At 42.6% G+C, this 23570-nt stretch overlaps 1 protein-coding gene across 3 annotated transcripts; it reads right to left on the bottom strand.

Annotated features, from left to right (window-relative positions):
• Positions 1–218: 218 nt before the first annotated feature.
• RBM5 (RNA binding motif protein 5) lies at positions 219–22616 on the bottom strand. Of its 3 annotated transcripts, XM_049862454.1 has the most exons (25): positions 22486–22616; positions 21082–21171; positions 19398–19563; positions 18107–18262; positions 15336–15405; positions 14773–14846; positions 12246–12329; positions 11387–11447; positions 10882–10947; positions 10465–10625; positions 9905–10002; positions 9201–9288; positions 8947–9024; positions 8791–8866; positions 8037–8122; positions 7544–7628; positions 7242–7333; positions 5081–5242; positions 4492–4641; positions 4340–4411; positions 3548–3727; positions 3189–3263; positions 2024–2121; positions 1817–1946; positions 219–877 (listed from the first exon to the last, which is right to left on the bottom strand). In XM_049862454.1, the coding sequence occupies exons 2-25, from the start codon at positions 21096–21098 to the stop codon at positions 752–754; spliced, it is 2451 nt and encodes an 816-aa protein (XP_049718411.1). In that variant the 5' UTR covers positions 21099–21171; positions 22486–22616; the 3' UTR covers positions 219–751. The 3 variants fall into 3 exon arrangements, with proteins under 3 accessions (XP_049718411.1, XP_049718410.1, XP_049718412.1); XM_049862453.1 differs by lacking the exon at positions 219–877 and having other exon boundaries at positions 884–1946; XM_049862455.1 differs by lacking the exons at positions 219–877; positions 14773–14846; positions 19398–19563; positions 21082–21171; positions 22486–22616 and having other exon boundaries at positions 884–1946; positions 18107–18126.
• Between the last annotated feature and the right edge of the window lie 954 nt (positions 22617–23570).

The following is a 23570-nucleotide window of genomic DNA, read 5'->3' as shown; positions in this document are numbered from 1 at the left end:
TACTTGTAAATAATGAGGTGGATTGACACAGTGGCTGCAACAATGGGCTCAAGCACAACAACGACTGTAAGGATGGCACAGGATCATTTTGTTGTGCATGAAGTTGCTATGAGTCGGAACCGACTCGACGGCACCTAACAACAACAAGTAACTTTTAACAAACTGATTTCACTACCAGGGCTGGCTGACTCAGTGCTTTGCCCACCCACTCACCCAAGAATAGAGAGACACAGTATCATTTTTCAAGATATTTCTTCTGTAAAGGAGCCAGACTTGGCAACTAGACTGAAAATCTTCCAAAATTCTGTACAAATGTGTAATATACAAATATACAAGGCTTTTGCCGAGAAAAGACAGCATGACGAAAATGACAAAGGTGGCTTTGGTGTCACATACCACCTAGGGCACCTCAACACCCCCCCGGAATGTGAGGGCTGATGGACCACAACGTAGGCTGCACATGTAAAACACACTACATTACACTATGTACAACGAAGTATAAAAGATCCACTGACCCCTCTGGCCTGCTACAAGCCCTCTGGCAGGAAGGAAGCCATTTACTAGACAATCCACATTATGGGGCTCCTTTAAGGTGGCAGGGAGAACCCCAGGGAATGAAGTAGTTCACCCTAAAAATTATTAATAGCACAGGTGTGCCCTGAAAGAGACAGGCAGTAAGAGTGAATTCAGGAGATGACCACTTCTTGTACTTCTTGGAGCTCCTCATCAGCTCGCTCTCTCCCTCACAGTCTCACTCCATCTCAGTGAACCGAGCAAACATGGCTTTCCGGACGGCATCCTTGTAGGAATCAGCACCTGACAACCCATATGCACTGCCTTTGGCTCCTAGGCCAGCTCCTTTTAGCCGAACTTGAGCCTGAGGGGACAAAAATGTTGTCAGCAGGTTGCAGTTAGGCTGCAGATTGCTCTCACTCCCTCTTACCAAGCCCTCTCCTACGGAGCACGACCACCCACCAGAAGACAGGCGTTTTATATGAAAACAAGGATTTCTACACTGGAAGACCTGGAAACAAAATGGCAAAGGAAGACAGGAAGATGGAGCCACAAATGCTTCCCCCTCAAATGTCTGGTCAGCAAGCATCCATGCCTAGTAAGGATCCCCAAGGCACCCCACTTAAGGTGAGGAAGGTCTGGTAATTGCAGGCACAGATCACTGCATTTGCCAGGTCAGCCTGATGTCAGCAGAGCTTGCACAGCATAAACATGATCTGAAAGTCTAGCCTAAGCTGTGTTGCCCGGGCACAACTGGAGCCACTACTAGCAGAGCTCTCGCTAGGAGATCCTCAGATTATGTCTCAATCCGAGCTTTGACCAACTAAGGGATTATCAAGGAAGAAACTCCTACCAATTTTAGTTTGTTCTGTATATAACTAAAATCACTTAGAAAGAAGCCAAGTCACAGTACTTTTTATTAAATCCAATCTAAGCTACATGGGTTTGAGCTGTTGTTAAGGAAAAGTGAGTATTCTCAGCGACAGAGGAAACAGAAATACACAGTTCTTAGGAGAAAATACGTTTTACCCAAAGATACAAAAAACATAACCAAAAATTTCAATTAGGGGTACCACACCCACTCCTCCCAACTGACATATTAAAGAAGGTCAATGAGGGAAACGTGCAGGGAACAAGAATCCCACTTGGTGGTGATGAGATCATCTGGCCAAGGAGGCTGCCTTTTGGTGGTCCGGTGAAGCTGCCCCTGGGTCCCAAGACCTCTGGGCACTCTGATCTCTTCTAACCTCCAGAACAAGCCTGTAAGCCCAGCAGCCACCTGAAGGCCAACCCTACTGCTTACCTCAATGGGGGCTGTGATACCTTGACACTTCCTCCCCAGACCTGAGCCTTCCCGCCAGCCCATGGCCTGCAGCATCTTGTTGCCAATGTTACTGTGGTCAATGCCATCTTTGGTGGGCTGCTCATAATTCCTGCCAGTGGCAAACACACAGTTATTTAAATAGCCAGAGCTCCAGCTAACAAACTGGAAAACGTGCACAACACATACACAGTGCCAGCATCAAACTGCTTCTTGCGCTTGGGCTCTGGAGGTTCCGGAATGCCGTACTTCTCCCGTCTTTCTGCGGCTCGATCTCGGTATTTCATCTACGTGAGAGAACAAACACTGCTAGAGATACTCACAGACTTCAATCCCTAATAGTCTAATGCACCAATACTTCAAGACTAAGGCCTCACGTATTTTTTTAATCTGGAGTTTGGCTTTTTAGACTGGTCTGAAATACCAAATTCCTTTGTTTCCCTCACTGTACTTAGTCATATCTAAAATGTCAGGTTCTGTAGAGGTGAACTGTGCACGGAACTTGGACCAGAACTATCTGTCTAACAGTCTTACTTAATTAGCCACCACTTATCAAGCTCTTCGCCCAGCCTGCTGGGCCATAGGTACAGCCTACTAACATTGTAAAGAGGAAGGCAGAGTTGCCCATTCCTCTCAGCATTTTGATAGGCCCACCTCCAGGGACAGACAGCGCCAAGGAAACATCCAGAGACCTGTTCTACAGTCCTTGAGGAGATGGCGCCATATAAGAGTGGAAAGAAACAGGACAGCAAAAGTCCTAACTACAAACCCCTCAATTATTCCAGAATGGGAAATTTCAAGTAACCTGCCTATTGTAAACTGTAAGCCAGCACCCACTGAAGGTAATTTTTAACTCACAGGCCTGTATTTTCATTTCACCTGGTCCTCAACCTGCTGTATCAGCCACTAGCACCAACTGGCAGCTCACTACTGGCCTCACAGGTTTCTCCTGCCTTTGCCCGTAGGCCCCGCCCACCTTTCCTCCCAGATCACCTCATGCCCAGTTGTTCCCTGGGCCTAATTCGAATCCTCCCTCATCACCTGTGAAGGCTTCCCTGACCAGGCCAGCCAGGAGTTCTTACTCTAAAATCTAGTGAGTGAGTGGCATTCAGAATCTATAAACAGTCTTGACAGTGTGCCTCTGTCTTGTACACCCTCAGGAAGGGACAGTGCAGGGCTCACAAAGCACATATAGGCTGGGGTCCAGTCTACAATGACCCACATTGACTGGGAGACAAGGATGTGACAAACCCTTCCACCCTGCCCTGGGACCAGGAACTAAACACTGCAAATAAAAGCTAGAAGGCAGATATCCCAAGATGCTCTTTCTAGTGGCACAATGTCCCCCATTCACCTCTCTCTCCCTCAGTTCCAAGGCTTCCAGCTCCTGCTCACTCAGCCTGGATCGTCGGTAGATGTCCATGTTTTGCTATGCAAAAGATTTTATAGACGCAGTAAGAATTCAGGTCGTCCTAACTTGAAATGCCACGACATCAGCAGTATCTAACATACTCTAAGAGCCAAAGCCCAATCCCATACACTGTGGCATGAAAACCAGAGCCTGGTTTGTGTGGAAGTGCCATGCTCTTTTCCACCCTAAAAGGCAATCATTCAGCACCAGGTATTTACCGAACATTGCCCACAGTCAGGGTGCTCCCATCACCTTGCTGCCTCCCCTCCCCACCCCAGATCAGCTCAGAGAAACATCGCCACCTTGTGCAGGTCCGAGAGTTGCTGATGCCTGACCAGGGCATCTCTGTTTGGGAACTGGCGCCGACAGAGCAAGCAGGCCATCTTCTTCCAGTCAGCCAGCTTCTCTTCTTCACTCTCAAGTCTCTCCACTAGCTCCTCCTCATTGTCACTGTCGCCACTGTAAGCAGCAACCAGACCCCTCTGGAGACAAAAGGGGAACGGGTCACTGGAAATGTGCAACACGATGATAGCAATGGTTATGTACCTGGGTAAAGTAATGCCTCACCCAAAGTGTGAGAACCCTGTAACTCTCACGCTTTAGCAGTGAATCACATTTCATCCAACTGTACAGAGCAGTCAGGCTCTCAAGTGCTTGGCCTCACAGCCTCTTGGAGACAAAAAATGGGTTCCTGCATGACTGTTTTCAAACCACCAACCGCAAATGAAAATCCAATACAGCAGATCAGAATAATGGCCCATCCAGACCAGTATCTAACAAGTAAAATAAGGTTTTTTCTTATCTCAATTCTCTCTATACAGATCATTAAAACTCTCAATTTACGGATGCAATGAAGTCCAATTAGCTGAGCTTAGGAATTCAGGCCACATTCATCGCTCCATCTCACCTGCTCTCATGCATGGAAAACAAAGCCCTGAACCCGGATTCTACATGGAGAAGATGCTCCAAAAGCCCACCCACAGTGACCATACCCAGTTTTGAGTAGGAATCACATTAGACAACATGTGGGTCAGATTCAAAGTGAGAAACAAACCACAGATATGATCTTTAAAACACTGGTGGTACTTCCTTACTTTGAGGGGATTCTCCTCATCTCCATTTCGTACCAATTCTGGGATGAGCTGTTGCCTTTCAGCTAAGGTTCCCTGGGAAAGAGAACAAGGCGTAAGCCTCAAGTTTTACTTAAGCTCCCGTTCTGAAATATGGCCATTCCTGCTAGTGTTACCTTCTTCTCAAAGAGAGCAAAGCCAGCATCTGCTGCAGCAGATTCTCTTCTTTCTTCTTCCCTCAAGGAATTGACAGGTTGAAAACTATTTTTAAAATTTTCTTTCTGCTTGTTTAAACTCTTAGCCCAGCGTTCCATGTCTTTGGCGATCTAATGTCAAACAACAAGGACCAAAACCAAAAAACATTTAGGTAGAGGAATTTAGAAAACAAACCCCTGTGCCGTGACAATGAGCCGTTAAGGATCTTATCTCAACCACATGCCCTGTAACAAAACCTTTGGACTCTTACTTCTACCTAAAAGTATTTCCATGAGAGGGTATCACTTAAGACATAATGAACACTGCTAGAAAGCCACTGAGACTTCCAGGATTTTTTTTTCTCTAAATTTACAGGCAAACTGATAGACCGTGTATGGTAACACCAAAAAACTGCAAAACGCTCTAAGAACTTAACGTACATAAAACATGTGGCTCAGTTTTTAAGAGTCCAAATAAGGCTGACTACAAGTGCCACAGCCCAAAACCTAAAAATAAGGCCCAGTACTCCAAGCAGAGAAATATGGGTCCCCTGGTAGATCACGTTCTTACCTGTTGGGCTGTTTTACTCTTGGGTTTCTCCTTCTTCTCCTTCCCCTCTTTTGCAGGAGGCAAGCCTGTCTGTTGGTGGGAGCTAGACTCTGCAGCTGGCACATAGGTCTCCTTCTCCCCATCCCAGTAAAGGTACTGCTGGGTTAACGAATTGTAGTAGTACTAGAAAAAGATACAATTAATGAGGACTCTGTGCTATGTTAAGCCATTATCTTGAAATATTTTGTCAAAAAAGTCTGTGGTTTAACCTACAAATATACAAACATACAAATATGCTGTGGACCAATTAGTATTTCTTGCCAAAAAAACCCCCCTGGACACCTTGGTATAGGTGAGGATGATGAACTAGCTAGCCAAGAGGTGTGAAACTTCCCCATGAAAAATAGGATATGGTTTCTTCTCAAGAGTCTAGTTACCATGAATTTAATCTCTGGGCCTAAAGACACCTAAAGAGTAATGTGTCTTACCCCTTTCTACTGACAAATCATTGACACAAACCAGGTGGTCAGAGCAGGTGGTTGAAGAAGACCTTTTAATCACATATCCTCCATGACAACCAGTTAATGGCTCCTCATGAAGGCTCATCCATACAGAGCCCTCTGTATACCCAGGGGAGAAGCCCTCATGGTGCAGTGGTTAAAGTGCTCAGTCGTGCCTTGGGAGAAAGATGTAGCAGTCTGCTTCTGTAAAGATTTACAGCCTTGAAAGCCCTACTCTGTCCTATAGAGTCACTATGAGTTGGAATCGACTTGATGGCAACTGGGTTTGGGTGGGACACCTAGGCAACCAAATATAGGGTCATAAACACTAGCTTTGGGAGCCTGGAAAGAGGTGATGGTGAAGGAACCCGATCTGAAGAGTGTGGAAGGAATTACAACAGAGGATAGCGCCGATTCTCTTTTCTTCTTTATCTCCCAGTTACTCACTCTACGTGCTTAATAAGAACCCAGGAGAAAGGGTCTGTTACGTCCCTTCCAGAGAAGGTGCTGTACGCTAACAGACACGGGTCACAACCTTTATAGCTGCCAATGAGAACTGCCTGGGAAACGACCCAACTTCACAAACAAGAGAAGTGGAAGAACTGTGCAGAGGCTTGGCCTGCTCAGGCAGGTCGTACAGGGCTTAACACTTCGATCTCTCAGAAACCACAGGTCTCAGAATCAGCTCAGATCTGGCAGCTATAAATTCCAAGTTCCTGTTAAAAGTGTTTATTTTACTATTCTATATATAAAGCTCCTGGTCATAAATAGTTATTTATTTATGGAGCATTAAAGTTGCTTTTCCTCCACCAAAAATAAAACGGCACTCCACACATCTGCTAAATTCTACCCTCAAAATACATAAGAATGCACCAAGTAAAATCCAGACACAAAAGGCCACGTACTGTGTGATCCTCTATATACAAAATGTGCAGAACAGGCAAATCCATAAAGATAGGAAGTAGATCAGTAGTCGCTGGGGGCTGGGCAGCAGGAGGGAGGGAGTGAGGAGTGGCTGCTTAAGGAGAACAGGATTTCTTTTCAGGTGATGAAAATGTTCTGGAGTTAGATAGTGGTGATGGTTGCACAACACTGTGAATGTACTAAAACCACTGAATGTATACTCTAAAATGATGGTTTTATGTTATATGAATCTTATCTCAATTAAAAAAAATACATAGAGAGAAAAATCACAAATTAAAACTTCTATCTAGGTTTTTACATACAGGTTGACAGCCACCTATAAATTTTAACTGGATAAAACAATCTATGGTCATAGAAGTTAGAACAGTAGCTACTGAAGGGGGGGCTAATTGGCAAGGGGCAGGGGGGAATTTCTAAGCATGCTGTATCTGAGCGGTGGTTACATGAGTATGTATACATGTAACACTCAAAACGTACACTTCACTTTTGTTCATTTTCTGTATGTATGTTATATACCTCAAAACATTTTTTTTTAAACCCTAAAATTAAGTTTTAAATCCTAAAACAAAAAAAATTACATTTTGGTGGTTCTAATAAAGTTAAAACTAAACTGCAACACGTAAGAAAGCAAAATCAAATGGAAAGTGCTCAGCATCACTTGCTCTTTTGTGGGAAATATTTAATTTCATGCCTTATAAGTGGACTAAGTGAAATTAAGATATTTCCAGCGAAATCAAGGAGGAAAACAGTGCATTTACCTGTGAGTTGGGGTCATAGTAGAGTCCTGTTGTTGGATCATAGTAATATCCTGAAGATTCATCATATTGGTAAGTGGACGTGTCAGGCACTGCTGCAAAAATAATTCAGCATACAGTCATTCCAGGTAAGAAACTGGCTTTACTTCCAATTCTAAGCCATTGAGATGCAGCAGGCCTTAATGCTCTTCTTTCTCTTGCATCCCCAAGTGTCCCTCTGGCACCCACAAAGGGAGAGGAACTCATATTAAATAAAAACAACTAGGACCTTCCAAGTGTCAACAGCCCCATGAGGTTTGGCTTACCATATTTGGTACCAGGAACTACACCAGTGGGGGAAGCAGCTGGGGCCTGTGTACTTGTGCTAGTGCTAGGCTGTGCTTCCTCAGTCTGGAAAGAACAGCAGCTTCAATATAATTTCAACTGTAATGCCTCTTTAGAGAACTAAATCACTGTAATCATCCAGGAGGAAGGGCTCCCTTGACATACACACTGCCGCCACAATCTAAAGCAATTTTTGAGCAAAACACATGCTGACAGCTTTCTCCCTAAAGGTCAAGTCAAAGCATGCAGGAAGTATAAATACATACAAATACTTGGAATCTTTTATTTAAAATATATACATATGAATAAAACTACTCTATTATCTATCTAATACTACCAGACTCGTAGAGAAGGAAGCATAGAATGTATGTATTATTCATTCCTGGTTTACAGGGCAGGAAAGGATAATACTTGTACAGCAAAACAAAGTTTCCCCAACAATCACGAGTTCTGTAATTAGGACATCAGGATTACCGGAGAGCCAGGGGGATTGGAGGTCTGATTATACAGCTGGGGACTCTGGGACACAACAGCCGCTGAGGTGGTTGTCACCGCTGTGCCTGATGATAAACACAGGGATTAGGGAGATCCAGGGCACCGACCTCTAAGCCAAACACCTTTATCTGTAATGCCCAATCTAGCCTCTGTCTTTGTATATGTCAGTTCTTAATAACCTAATCCCCACTAAGTACCCTTGAACCTATAACATTTTAATTTTCTTATAATCCTATTAGAATTTGACATTCAAAGTTAGGGGTTCTGCATCATGGATAAGAAGGAAGAGAAAAGAATCCATATCTCCCTTTGAGGCTGAGAAAAGATTTAACTATAAGGCTTTATAACTATTTTGGCTTTATTTTGGAACAAAATTTGGAAGCAAAGCCAATTATATAGTTACCCTTCTGACTGATGTCTGGGCACCAGACACCACCCTCTCTGCTCATCTGCACCTGTGGGCACCCGTGATTTCTAATACCACAGAGAGGGGAAACACAGAGTTGAATTCCAAGGATAAAAACTGACTGTAACATGGTATCTAAGAGATATGTACCAGCTCTTGGTGTACACAACCATAATCTTCCCCTAAAACCTTAGATAAATGGTGACATACCCTAATGAATCTTGCAGAGAAACGAACGCGTAGCTTTGGGTCTACTTAAAACATGTGGTCCTATCTCCTCAACTGTAGCCGCTTAAACAAAAAGTTAAGAGAGAGAAAGTTTACTACCTGATGCAGATGACGCCTCAGATTCCAATCCTCCAGCTTGCTGCTGCTGATAAAACTGCTGGTAGTCCTGTGAGTACTGAAGAAAAGTTCACCATTAAAGCTGCTAGTTTCCATACTCTAGAGACAAAAAGTTGGATGCTGGTCAAGTCTACCTACCTGAGCATATTGGGCATAGCCATCTTGGCCTGGCTGCAGATAACTGTAGTCAACACTGCCTCCTTCACCGCTCTGAGACTGCAAAATGCCAACAGAAAAGGAAACAAACTTCGTGAACATCAAGTAAAAAGGAAGCATTCCCTAAAAATGTCCTGAGACATCTTCTAAGACATAAGCACGACAAGAGAGGTCACTATCTGTGAATATGCGCCACATCACCACAGCACGTTGAGGAAAAAGATCCTCCATCTTACCTGGGTAGACGACCACTGAGCAGCAGCGATGGCTGTACTAGCCACAGAGAAGGCGCTGACCCTGTTACCATCAGGAAGGACTAAGTCTCTGAAACAACAAAGATCCAATTATTTGATTCTACCTCAGTCCACCCCGATCAGTGCCCCAACACTGCCATGAAAAAAGCAATTCACTCCAGCCTGTTGGTAGATCTCAAATGCCAACAAGGCCACTTTTCAGAGGAAGGAGGGGTCTCCACAGACAAGCTCCTCAGTGGACAAGTGTCCCTGTAGCATTCCTACCAAATACCCTGCCATCTAATAAGGAGTAAGTTAGATGAGCAATAATACTAGAAAAGGGAAATTTACAGTACTGGACTGAAACACTACATACATTAATCTATCAGCACGCCATTCTGGAAGGAAAGAATTATTTTCAGATGGGTTCGCACTACACTGCAGCAGCTTGCGTATAAGATATTCTCAATCCATCTGCAAAGCTTCCTTTTGTCCTGCTCTAGAGTTTTCGGGTAACTGCCATCAGCTGTTTATAGAAGACAGCAGAGAATAAGCTTTAAGAGAAGACAAACATCTCCCTCCTGGCCTTGGGAACAAAAGAGGACAGTATCTCAGGGTAGAGAGCACAGGCTCGAGTAGTTAGCAAAGCATCTCTGGACAAGTATGCAGACGCGACAGTTTAAAATAGGTATAATGAAGCCACTCACTTTCTGGCACTTTTTGCAAAATCAACCCCAATAGTTTTGCCATCAATTTTCAAAGGAGGATGGAGACTCTGTAATATCTGAAGCAGCTGAGAAGCATCCTGAAGAAGAATGTGAAGAAAAACAAGTTTGTTGTGTAATTAAAATCTCTCCCTAACACCAACCCCACTGAAAGAAACAGTTCTATTAAAAGGGGGGAAAAAAAGAGCAGTGATTCATTACTGTGTTTGCAGATATGAAACCTTAAGAAATATCTCTCTCCTCCAGGACATGAAGGGCTCCAGTATTATTAAAGGGCTAAATCTAAAATAACAAAAAAAGGCTGAACTGTGGCTTAAACATCAGTTCTGCCAGTTCTCTATGAGTATATTAATTATTTTTAATGCTTATTAATTGGTCCCATAACTTAGCACTGCAATAACTGTTACTATGTAGTCTTGAACCTGGAGTGGGGGGTGTCCAGAAGCCTCATGACTTAGTATTGCAATTGGACTAACCACAAACCACATTCTCCTCTTAAAGCTGTGTTTCTTTTAAAGAAAAAGATTCAAACAACATCTCACCATTGCAGAAGACAACTGCACAAACGCAAAGCCCCTGTTCTGCTGGGTCTGTTTGTCTTTTATGAGGCGAATATTATTGACAGCCAAGGATGCATAGGGAGACAGCGCTGTCATGATGGAATCCACCACAGTGTGCGGAGCTATGTTCCGAAGAATGATCGCTAGAGGTGAATGAGACAAGTGACATAAATGTTTCCCATCACCAATGCTTTTCAAGGCAAGTTCAAGTACAAACAAAATCCATTTTGGGAGGTTCCTAGCATAACTTTCACTTTGACATTGAGAAGATTCTAAAAACTAAACTTTTATGGGACAACCTAAAGCTGCTGCTGCTCATTAAAAAAAGGTAAGAGAACAAAAACTTATAACTGAGGTCACCTTCTAACACAAATGACAAAAGACTACACTTGAACTTACTGTCACAGTAGTAATCCACAGACTGAGCTGACTCTGTGGTTCCAGGGGGCACTTCCTGTTCAGAGTCTAAAGAAAAGGAGAGGGGGACGCACAATAGTTGAAGACAAGGAAAAATGTATTCTTAGCAAAAACAAAATAAAACATTAAAACCCCCAAAGTTTTTAAGCACATTCAGCATTGTTTTTTCTTTTTTAAGCATTTGTGGCTATAGCAAAAACTTCATTAAATCTGATATAATTAACCTGAAACGCAAAAGTCAGGCCAGCACAGGACTGACCTCACTCCTGCACTAAAGAAAACCACAGAATGCAAACCAAGTGCAGACAATTTTGAGAACAAAAAGCTTTCACAATCTTCGTCAACATCTACTTAACCTAAAAGGTTTAAGGGAAATATCTATGTTGTTTAAATGTTCTACCAACTATACTTTTCTTCCAGTTCACAGACAACAGCCCAATTAGTCAGGTTTTAATGCATATTTCAAAACAGCCAAATCCAGGCTTACCAAACTTGTCGGCTCCACATCGGAAGCATTTTAATCTTTTCCTGAAATTGTTAAGGCAGCACTGAAAAAGAAAGTTTTACATGTAATTATTTCTCACATTAGGCCAGGCTTTCTAGTAAAAACATGAGTTTGAGCAACAGGGCTATGGGTAAATCTAAGTAACGAGTATCAAAAAAGCAAAAAGTTATACCAAGTATCCAAGACAAAGGAACATAACCTAAAAAATTCAGAATGTTACGTCATGTGAATTCTTCCAAGAAAAAAAATCTTGAGATGTTCTGAAGTAGAATTACATTTTTATCAAGTTGGGAAAAGTTTTAGTTCACTCAAAAATCCTACAGCAAAGTTTTCCCTTAAATCAGAAAAGTACTTTATCGATCATTCCACATATACAAACACAACATGAACCAAACATGGTCCACTCCTCCCATTAGACACAAAACACATGCAGAATAAATAGTTGGAGCACTCTCAAAATGTCAATGTCAACACCCAAGTTCAAAACCATGTGGGGGTGACAGGACCATCACAGACCTTACATAACTTGAGCAAGATCACAAGGATTTTTGTCAACGCAGCTAAAAAGACTGTCAAAAGTTGTGAGCTCACAGTGAAGTGAAATGAACCTAAAATTTTATGATCTTATTAAACAAAATCTAGATTTTACTAAAATAAAATCTTTACTGTTCTAGCGATTCTAGCCAGCACAGAATGACCAAAGAAAGTCACAAAACACAAAAATCATCTTATGATAAAATCTGGTGATTATGCACTTCCTAGTTTTCTTGTTTGGATAGTCAAACAAATAGAAAAACAGAACTCTAAAGTTTTGTCTATCTGGGAAAGAAAATATGCTTACCTTGTTACAAAGCCAATCTTCAAACTTAGGTCTGGGATTGCTGTAATGCATTGCAATGTGCTTTCCTTGAATCACCAACTTTTTCTGTAAAAAAAAAAAAAAAAAGAAGTACTTAGTTATTCTCATTGTGAAGAACATGTGTCCATTTTCCCAGGGCAGAGCACACTTCGGAAAAATCAGTGCTCTGGAATTAAATGGACAACATACGGGGAGGACCAACCACCGCCACCTATACTCTGCCCATCCAATCCTTCAGATAGGCAGTAAGAGAATGGGATGCGGAGTAAAGGTAAACGGAGTCAGGGAGTGCTGAGAAAGCTGCCAAACACTGACATGCACCAGGCTGTGTCTCCAGCAGAGACAGAAGTCCTAACATTCAGCATTGACAGGCTGCCTGAGAGTGACAGTCTATTGCAAAAACAGAAGACACAGTTCTCCCAGTTCTGATTGTCTCCTACTTTAGCCCTTAGCATGGTATCCTTGGGCTTCGCTTCACTTTTCCCCCATTCCCCATCCTTATGCAAAGTAAAAGACCTTAAAATCTCCCCTTCCCTGAACTCCTGCTTCAGGATGCATCTTTTGGGGGACAATGGGAGGGGAGCTCATTTTTAAAGGGAAGCTCGTTACAAGTCTTTCTCAGGAGGCACTATTCTGAATGCCACCAACTCTAACACAGCTAAATGAGACTTCTTCCTGTCTACGGCAACCATGTAATGTCCTAGGTGACAGATGTGTTTTTCACTGAAATAGAGGGTACCCTGAAGATGAGTAACCAGGAGGCCAATGAAGTTTCTTCAAGGGGGTTGGAAAAGTTCATAAATGCATACACCACCTCATCCTTTCAAGTCAACTATGTGACTAAAAGGGACTCAACTTTAAAAGGTGAAGACTCTGAGCTAAATCTAGCCAAGAGTATATTTAGCACCTCCCCCCAAAAGCTTTAACAGGATCAGCTTTTTTTTTGGCGGGGGGGGGGTGGTGTGAGGTAGTCTGACACTATCAGAACAGATTTAAATAGGAGATCAGACATCTACATTTTTAAAAGGCGCCTAACCCCTTTAAACATACATACTGTTGAGTATTTGGTTCTTGCAAATCCTAGATTTAAGATGTGCTCTGCATTTTGTCTCTGTAGTATCTAAAGGCAAGACTGCGTGTCTGGCCAAAAGGGAAAAAGCTGAAGGGCCATCCACTCACTGTGATGCACAGAAGCAAAAATAAAGTAGCTGGGATATATGTCAATAGGTCATCCCACCAGTAGGGATGTGTGCTGGGGGAGATGCCAAACTACCACTGAATCCCTAATCCTATTGGTCTTTTATTTCTGGAGTGAATTTGAATTGTAATAAAGTATTATACATCAATATAGCTTTGTATACATTAAAATTGTGAAGATCTTTAATGTTTTATAAATATTAAATTCTTAGGAGTTTTAAACTCCCAAGCAAGTCATTCTGACACATCCACTGCATCAAATGACGCTGCCATGTTAAGAAAGCATGAATTTAATTCACGCTTGTATATGAACTTAACTGACATGAAACTTGTGTATTTACTAGGATGGTGCCCGCAGTATGAAATGAATGAAAGCTCTACCCAGGTTGTGGGTTAAGAAAATGAGAAGCCTAAAAATCTGACAGGTCAATCAAAATGATACCCTCATTAGTGAGTCCCTTGTAAATGGCAGTTTGTTACAAATCAAATATAACTCTTATTTCTGGGTTGCTCACATCATAAAATGCTGCAGAAAAGCAACATAATGACTTATGTAAACTTTCTAGATGCATTTGGTTTAGGGCATTCAATACTGTGCGTTAGAGTCCTTGCAAAAAATGTTATTTAAGTGCCAAGAACTGAACATTATCTTGGCAAACTGAAGAACACTTCAGTTAATGCTACATCAAAGAACCATCAATGATTTGCTTTGAAGAGACTTTAGAAGGCATTCTCAGGGAGATCAGAAAGTTAATGCCACTCTAACTGGATTAAAGTCAGAAGCGGATGGGCTCCCAGGCTAAGCTCATCGGAATTACTGTTCATAAATTCCACTAGTTCCTTACAAAGTTCCTAAAGTCCATCTGAGCAGTTGTGCCTCCAGGAGGCTGGTGGAATCCAGGCAGAAATAAGGAATTACTTTAAAAAAAAGTCTGCCACAAACTTCCATTATGGTCTCTTCACTATCAAACAGAGTTTGCTATTCCAAGCTTACTCTCAATGGACATAATGAATACAATATAATCAGGTACAGAAAAGGGGAACATCAAGATGTTTTGGTAATTACCAGACAGGTATTCAGTGGTTAACACAGCCCTGCCAGGTAGCCATGTTTAAAGGCAGAGCAAATTTCTGCAACCCAGTCCTTGGTACTGTCTAGTAATGTCAATTTTAATATATACAAAGCTTTTTTTTTTTTTTTTAAGTCACTCCTTTGGAACAAACCACTCCTTCAACCTTTTTTTTTTTTTTTTTTTAATTGTACAGACTTGTTCCATTTTCATCAATATCTAGACTTGGTGAGTGAAGCAACCTGATTGGCTTCCATCCAGCTGGTAGCATCTTGCAAGTGATAAAACTCCACGAAGGCGAAACCACGGCTTACACCTAGAGACAGCATTCAGATATAGACGGGATACTCGTGTTAGTCAGTTCCTTTATAACAGGTGAATCTCTCTCCCACTGCTTCAACACTGCATGACAAAGCCAATTGGGAAGCAGCTTTACAAATGTGACTTGACTTGGGGATCTTCTTGATACTTTGCCATGGCAAGGAACCAAGCCGCCTGAACTAAATGCCACGCCATCTGATTCCACGCTTAAAAAGTAACCATGCAAACAACTACAGTCAAACAAGTAGTTTATAATACCACTACTTACCGAAGGGAAAAAAAAAAAAGTCCCTAAAAACAAAGTTTTTAAAAAGTTCCTCAGATGCTCTCTAACATCGTTTTCAAAGAGTCACATTCCTTAGCCATGGCAAACCTTTCATTCTGATTCATGTGCTTGAAGACTGGGGGGATCAGGATGTTCTTTAGGGACTGAGGTGGGAATGGGGAAGAGAACCAGAGCAGCAGGAACTAATCAAGTTCTCACCTGTTTTCCTTTTCATCAACCTCACATCCGCAGGCTGAGGGCCTTCAAAGGACTCCATCATTTCTCGAATCTGCACAGGGTTTTACACATTTATAGTTAAAAGTTTCAGCCACATGCTATTCCACACCAAAGAAAGTTGAAGGACTGGAGATTATACCAACTGCTTAATTAGTCATGTTTCTACTTTTTAACTTCTATCACCAAATACAATTATCCTATAAATGGAAAGAAAGAGGAAACATTTCTCATAAAAATTAATGTACCACAGCCTTGAAGGCATTCATTATACGCCACCTGGGAATTTCCCTCAGGTGCAAGTGTCTGTATGTTATGATACATGATCTTGCTCATGGTGTGAGGTCCCGCAAGCCTCTCTTTCAGTTGAATCTTATGGTTCTTTTGTTCTAAAGGACTAAGCCGGAAAATGAAATTTAAAAAAGGCAGAGGATTTGTCACTGACCTCTGAAGTACATCTGATCGAAAATCAAAAGTCAAAAAATGAGGGCTTCCCTGAAGATACACATTTCCTGCACAACATCTTAAGACAATTCTCTCACATTTACACTAATGGTGAAATTAACAAAATGCATTAACATACTTAGGCTCCTAATAATAAAAATAAACATTAACTGGGCCTAGAACAAAGTATCCTGGCTAGTAGGTTTGTTGTGGATGTCAGACTAAGCCCATATTGTCTCTTCACCAATCATACACAGCAGGCACCACTACACCCAGGAAAAACAGGGCCAAATTTGTGAAACAGAGATTCTTAACAGCACCCTATTTCCATAGTCAGATGCAAAGGATGCAGGGTTATGTACCCATTTCCTCTCACATAAGTGCTACACTGAGCCAAACCTCACCAGAAGATGATGCTCATGCTTGGTAACATACTAATTAAAAGAGACAGTTGCCAGAGTAACTAAAGATAGCTACTGTAAGAGTAGTAATACAGTAAGATACATCAAGTTACATATACACACATATATAAACATGTAATAAAATAACTAAAGATTGCTACTCTAAGAGTTTATAGGTCAGTGGAAGACTAAACTGAAAGAAGAAACAATACCAAAGGTGATACACAGTCCTCCTTTGGTATTCACAGGGAATTGGTTCCAGACCGCTGTGGATACCCAAATCCTCGGATGCTCAAGTCTCTTATACAAAAAGACATAATATTTGCATGTAACCTACGCATGTCCTCCTGAATACTTCAAATCATCTCTAGATTACTTATAATACCTAATACAATATAAATGCTATATAAATAGTGGTTATATTGTATTATTTAGGGAAAAGAATAAAAAGTCTAAACATATCCAGTACAGACACAACCATCACAGGCCTACCTATGAGTGCTGGAGAGAGATGAAGGATCTGTGAAATGGTGGGAGGCTACAGCAGGGTATGCCTACATATCATTTTGTTCGCGTGGATTCAGCATAGTGCATGGCACGCAGAAAGTTCATGTTTTGCTTTTTGCAACTTTTTTTTTCCCCTGAATATTTTCAATCTGCAGTTGGTTGAATCTGCGGATGTGGAACCCACGGATATGGAGGACCAACTGTACTGAAGTTCAGGAGATTAAATACTGTAATTGTAAAATGTTTTAATATTAACATCCTGACAAGAAATTCTACTTGGAATAGGCACTTCTGTTTCCGTAAAGAAAGCCTAAAATAGGCAAGCAGTGTAATTCTGCTTCATTACCGGCAGGGTAGCCCCCAAAAGTCAGCTAGGATGCTGTCCTTATGCCACCCCTTCCTCTGTGGGTTCCCAGGGCCACATGCCTAATAGATTCTTCCTCAATGGGACAATTCATCAACCAGCAAGCCTTCCTGAATCCACACCTGCAGGATTCCTTACCTCTTCCACTCCACATGCTCACTGCTGCTGCTACCCAAGCTCAGCTCTCATTACCTCTGGCCTCCCCATCTACCCACTATCATTCTTTCCCTCCATAATTCAAACCTGCCTAGTCTGAGCAGCCTACTGTGTTCAGGGGTTAGGGGACACAAAGATGACAGGTGGAGAAAATAAGACCTGTGTGTACACAACCATGGTGAGCTGTCATGAATACAATGAACATCATGAATACAATGCTTTGGAAATAGAATAAGGAAGAGGAAATTCTGCCTGGTAGATCAAGAAAAGCCTTACGTAAAAGGAGCCTCCAAGTAGAAAAAGGCATGCCGGAAGAATGATGGACACACTCAAAGTGGCCCAAAGGGCAAGCAGGCAGTGGACGTGGCTAGAAGGAAAGGATGAGGACCAGAGATGTTGCTGGAGATCAGGTAGGGCCCAGCAAACCAACGACTTCAATGACAGACTGAGGAGAGCGGAGCTAGGAAATGAGTCTTCCTTTTCAAATGGATTTCTCAGAGGTTTCAAATGGACAGTATAATTATCATCAAAACAAAGTGTGGCCAGGTTTTGGAGAATGCTGTATTTTAATCAATACATCTCCACCTAGTAAGTAATCAATTCGATAAAAATGTACTGACTTCCTTCTACAGGCTCCTGAAAGAATAAGATCTACTCCCTGTATTCAAGGAACTTCTGAAAACCCTACATGACCCTCAAGGCTTAAATATAAATGGGAATTTACTCCGAACCAACTTGAGAGAACTCTACCCTAAGGACAGAAATACACCACACTGGCTGAGATATTAGCTTGAAGTAAAACAGTAACATTAGAAAATAATGGTAGCAGCTTGAACTTTGTTGTCCCTACTTGACTCCTCATTAACACTGTTGTCTCCCCTTACATCGCTCTCTGTGATGGTGATGGGAAGGCCGCGCAGCATGATGGTCTTGCTTTCCCTCTCGTCACTGATGTCATGCCTGTAGTCGTGCTCACCGTAGTCACCATCTGAATGGTAGCCATCTTCTGATCGGTCGCTATTTCTTCTTTCGCGCTCCCTCTGATTTACAACAAACAAAACTGCAATTAAAATCACACTGAGTTTATACCTTTTGATCCAGGCCCGCCACTTCTAGGAATTTACCCTTTGGTGATGTTTACGGTAATGTTTGCAGTGTTTATTTATTTTTTTAAAAAAGTAACATTTATTTCAAAGAATGGTTTAATAAGTCACTGTACAGTATACCAAAACACAATGAAATATCATTACCTGTTACACTATGAAGACTACATGCACAGAAAAAAGTCATCGATTAAGTGGACAAAGGAAAAAAAAAGCAGTGCAAAGTTAATGGGCAGAACAATTACATCTAAACAAAATTACGTGTGTATATGGAAAGGAATTAAAAAAAAAAAGCTATGTTAAGACGACTGGAACTATACCTTATATTTATATTATTATGACTCCACTATCTCATCTTTAAAATAGAAGTCACACCTACCTTGTAGGGTTACCAAATCAAACCAACTGCGGCCCAATCAATTCTGACTCATAGCTCCCCTACAGTGTAGAACTGCCCCATAGGGTTCCAAGGTTGTAATCTTTATGGAAGCAAACGGTCGTATCTTTTCTTCCTCAGAGCAGCTGGTAGGTACGAACCACCGATCTTTCCGTTAGCAGCTTAGGGCTTAACCATTGTACCACCAGGGCTCTTTTGTAGAGTTACCAAAAAAAATCAAACCCATTGTCATCAAGTCGATTTCGATTCATAGTGACCCTATAGGACAGAGTAGAACTGCCCTATAGGGTTTCTAAGAGTGCCCGGTGGATTCAAACTGCTGACCTTTTGGTCAGCAGCTGTTGCTCTTAACCACTATGCCACCAGGGTTGAGTTCATGGAAATCAAGTGCTCAGCATACATGCTGGCTGTTATTTCTATTATTATAAGGCTCAGTTTGTCCTTGGGGGTTATTAATCAACTGAAACATATTTCAGAATAATAGAGCGTTTGAATATAATGCTGAACGGGGGTCACTTACTCAAGTCAACTAAATCTTAACAGTTGTATGAGACAAAAATCTGCGTATCTGCAAAAGATTTCCACACTTGGTGTACTTATTTCAAGAATGCTGGCAGATTTTCAGCATGAAATTCATAATTCTAACGACTGCATAAACAGATGCTGGTCACTCACCTCTGGACTGTCATAGTCTCGGTAGTCGTCATACCTATCACCCCTCCGATCATCACTAGATCTTTTGTAATCTGAGTCCCTCCGCCTGCTTCTGGATTCACGCTCATCACGGTCATCTCTGTCTATGATGGAACCGTACCTTCCACTACGTTCTGTTCTACTTACTCTGCCAAGGAAAAAAATTCTCATTTAATCTAAAGTAAATTATATTTTGTACCTTTAGAAAACATGTTTGCAAATACGCAGACCTCACTGCTCACTTTATAAGATATATCCAAATAGTTTAATGTACCTCTTACAATTTATTATCAAATTCCAGTTTACAAAGACAATCACTGGGAAAACACCCACAGCCCTAAATGCAAAGATAATTCTCAGGAAGTTCATGCTGAATCTGAAAATACAGCTATCAAATAGTTTTGAGAAAGGGCCAGGTTGGCCAAGTTTATTCCCGCATTTCCTCAAGCTGGTGGTCTACACATCACCCCTTTCATTCCCGATTCAGCTCTTAGTGACCAAAGACAGGAAGAAAGCAGTTAGCTGAATTTCACAAGACAGAGCATCCTGGCTCATCCACCCTCAAGAGTACACCTATTGGGAAATGGACTAACAACCTGGATGAGCTAAATTAATTTTTTTTTCACTTGTTAAAAATAACTTGATGGTCATCCAAAAATCTAATAACAAGAGGCTAAACCCATTTCACCACAGGTACAAATAGTTCCTTCATAAACTGTTTACCAGGTTCATAAAACTACTGGGCAAGGACAAGACAAAGAAAAGGCTTATAAGGGCCTCATTTAGAGTATAAAAATGAAATGTAATAAAAATAAACCAGGAAACAAGTAGTTTAGAACTACACGATGACACGCAGTATGTGGCTGTGACATCCTAAAAGGGTAAATGCTAATTTAATAAGTAATACGAAACCACAGACAGCTGATATTGCATTAAAACAATAACACCACATGACCTAGACATTTCCCAAGTCTGGGCCATCAATTTGGTCCATCACTGAAACTGGCAGGTGGATAGATAAGTAAAGGCTGTGTGTTTAAATCACACGGTCTGAGAGGGAGTATCCAAATGCTCTCACCTCAATTCCCCAGTAACTCTAACACTTTTTCTGTTTCTTTTTTTTTCCTACCAGGTAACCCGTAGTCTTATGCTTCTCAGATCCGTTAAGTCTGAACTGTCTTGCTATTTAGGGAATGATAACAAGAACTGGCATTCATGAGTGCTTACTATAGTGAGGTACTGTACTTAGGTGCTAGACTGAACAATCTCCTGGCTTCTGCATAGGCTGCTGTTCACACCAGGAACCCTTAGTAACCCACTCCAACTCACTCATCTGCTTAATTCTAACTTATTTTCCAGGTTTCACCTCAGAGAATACATTATCCAGGAAGGTTTTCTGGGTATTTTCAGGAAAACAAATGCTTCTTATGTATTCTAACAGCACCCTACACTTCTTTCATTACAGCACAGGTCACAGAGTACTTTGATTCTCTCACTAGATAGCAAGCTTGTGAGAGCAGGATCATAAAGGCCCTCATTATTTAATTCTTAGTGTTTAGCAATGCCTGGCACAAAACACATTCAAATATTTATTTGATTAACAATTTTGAACGAATAGTTCAATCCTCCTGAAATGTTGACATCAACATGTACTGCAGTTACTTACCGTTTGTCTGAACCCATTGTCCTGCTGAAGATCTAGCACACTGCTCCAAAAGGCTCAAATTTTGTTTTTTCTGGGAGATAAGACTGGTTGCTGTGAATTTGAGAAATCACTTAAGTCAATCGTTCTATACAATAGGATACTACTGAAGACTAAATTTCATAGTGACGAAGGTGGGGGAGGGGGGTGAACGGGGACTGTCAGTAAATATTAAAACCATGCTATCATTTTAAAAACAAAGAGCACGGCAGGAAGATGAAAAACTTGAAAATAGTAGATACTATATTCAATAGTGTCTAGTAAAAGGGTGCAGGCAGAAGACTCCTTCCTTGCTCTTTAGGATTACAAAGCAAAAAAGGGCAGAGCTGCAATCAGTTCTCTGCGTTTTAAATCAAAGCAACCCCGCTGTGGTAGTTGACAGTTAAAACATTAATCACAGTGTCTTTATTAATACAAGTAGCAACACAACATCCAAAAATTTCTGATGAAAAATTTACAATCTCTTAGAAACCGGCATATTAAGCTAACTGAAACCTACTCCATTTAAAACACATCAGCTGTTTCAAACCTATTTCCACCAGACAGGATTTTAATTACTCGGTAACAATAACCACCCCGTCTTGAGCCAGGCCTCATCACCACAGTCCACCAAATGGTGGCCAGCCTGGGCCCCGCCGCTTCCTAGCGGTGATAAAACCTCGCCCAGTTCAACAGCGTTTGATGCCTGCGAGAACAGAGTCACCACAAACAGCCGTTCCCGGCGCCTGGTCTAGGGTAGGCGTTTAACGAACATTTGTTAATTAAGAAATGGAAGAGAACTATCGGGGGAAACAAGGCCTTGGGCGGAATCGCTAGTACCTCCCCTTGTCGCCCCAAGAGGGGGGCAGACCCACCTCCGTAGGGTGTCGCGGTCGAGATGGCGGCGCCACGGCCTGCGCGCCCGACTTGAGCGTCCAGCCCGCCCTCTCTTCCTGCACCCGCCCGCACCCCTCCCAGAGGTTCGCAGCCCGCAGATCCGCCTTCATCAAGCAGCCTTCCGGAGAGAGTGGATTCAGCCACAGCTGCGGGGCAATGGCGGCTAGAGACTCCCGGGACACCCCCCGAGGCGTGCCCGAGGGACGGGCGACGGCTCCGCTGTTCAGATGGGCTGGGCCTCCAGGGACGTGTCCCGGCAGGGGCAGACTCGGAGCCCGAAAAGAAGCGGGCTCGGGGCCGGGCTGGAGGCGCCCTCCGGAAACTGACAGCACTGGGGGAGAGAAGGGGCGCAACCCTCCAACGCCTTGGGTCTCATAGCCCCTAGAGACTAGGTTGGGTTTGGTCGGCCGCCGCCCGCGGCTGACAGGGCAACCCAAAGGCCTGCCACAATGGCAAGAGCCGCCGGTCGTTATGGGCGGCCGACGCACTTACCCCCGAGAGGGACCGAAGCAGCAGCAGGAGCGATTCTCCAGTAGCGTCCCGGAACCTCCAGCAGGTTTCAGCCGCTCCACAAAATGGCGCCGCCTCCGACGGCCGTCTCCTACCCACAGTACCTCGCACCTCCCTCCTCTTCCTCACCCCTCGCCACTCGCCTCCTGTCGAAGGCGTCCAATCAGCGCAGGAGCCTGGCTGCGCGATGGCTGCCGGGAAGTGTGGTCGTCAAGGCGTCCTGTCACTAAGCCCAGTGTTTATTTCTTGCATGTTTCTATTCTCTTCTGAACCAGGACCAAACCCAAAAAACTCACTGCCCTCCAGTCGATTCCGACTCATAGCGACTCTACAGGACAGAGCAGAACTGCCCCGTAGAGTTTCCAAGGAGCGCCTGGCGGGTTCAAACTGCCAACTTCTTGGTTAACAGCCGAAGCACTTAACCACTACGCCCCCAGGGTTTCCGAACCAGGACAGAGTTGGCAATTTGCCCTCTGCAGACCCTGAAGAGAGCTTCTCTTTATTAGGCAGAGTAATTCTTTGCCTTTGTTGTAAGAACCTTAGACAGCACATTTTACTTTCACTGACACAATGTTAAACACATTTAATCCGGCTTCAGGAGAAGGAACGTTTATTTCCTATTGCGTTACTGGACACCAGGTGATTTTACTGTACTAGGTGTTTTACATTTATTTTTATCTTCATAATCTATAAGATGGATATTAAACCCATTTTGCAGATAAAAAAACTGAGGTGTATGAAAATAAAGACAATTCTTGAAGCCAGGTTTTCAGAGTGTCTGGGCCCCTTTCCATTGATAATCTCTAAGGAAAAAAACCTAACTCGCTGCCGTCGAGTTGATTCCGACTCACAGCGACCCTATAGGACAAAGTGGAACTGTCCCATAGGGTTTCCAAGGAGCTGCTTGTGGATTCAAACTGCCGACCTTTTGGTTAGCAGCCGACCTCTCAACCACTGCGCCACCAGGGCTCCATCTCTAAGGAAAGGGCTCTGGAAAGTAATTTTCCAGCGTTAATTTAACACTTAAGAAGCCCTGATCGCACAATGGTTAAACTCTGGGCTGCTAA

The sequence above is a fragment of the Elephas maximus genome, chromosome 20, assembly GCF_024166365.1.
Source record: "Elephas maximus indicus isolate mEleMax1 chromosome 20, mEleMax1 primary haplotype, whole genome shotgun sequence".
NCBI classification, from domain to species: Eukaryota; Metazoa; Chordata; class Mammalia; order Proboscidea; family Elephantidae; genus Elephas; species Elephas maximus.
Note: the sequence above shows the minus strand (reverse complement) of the source record. Positions and strands in the feature narration are given on the sequence as shown.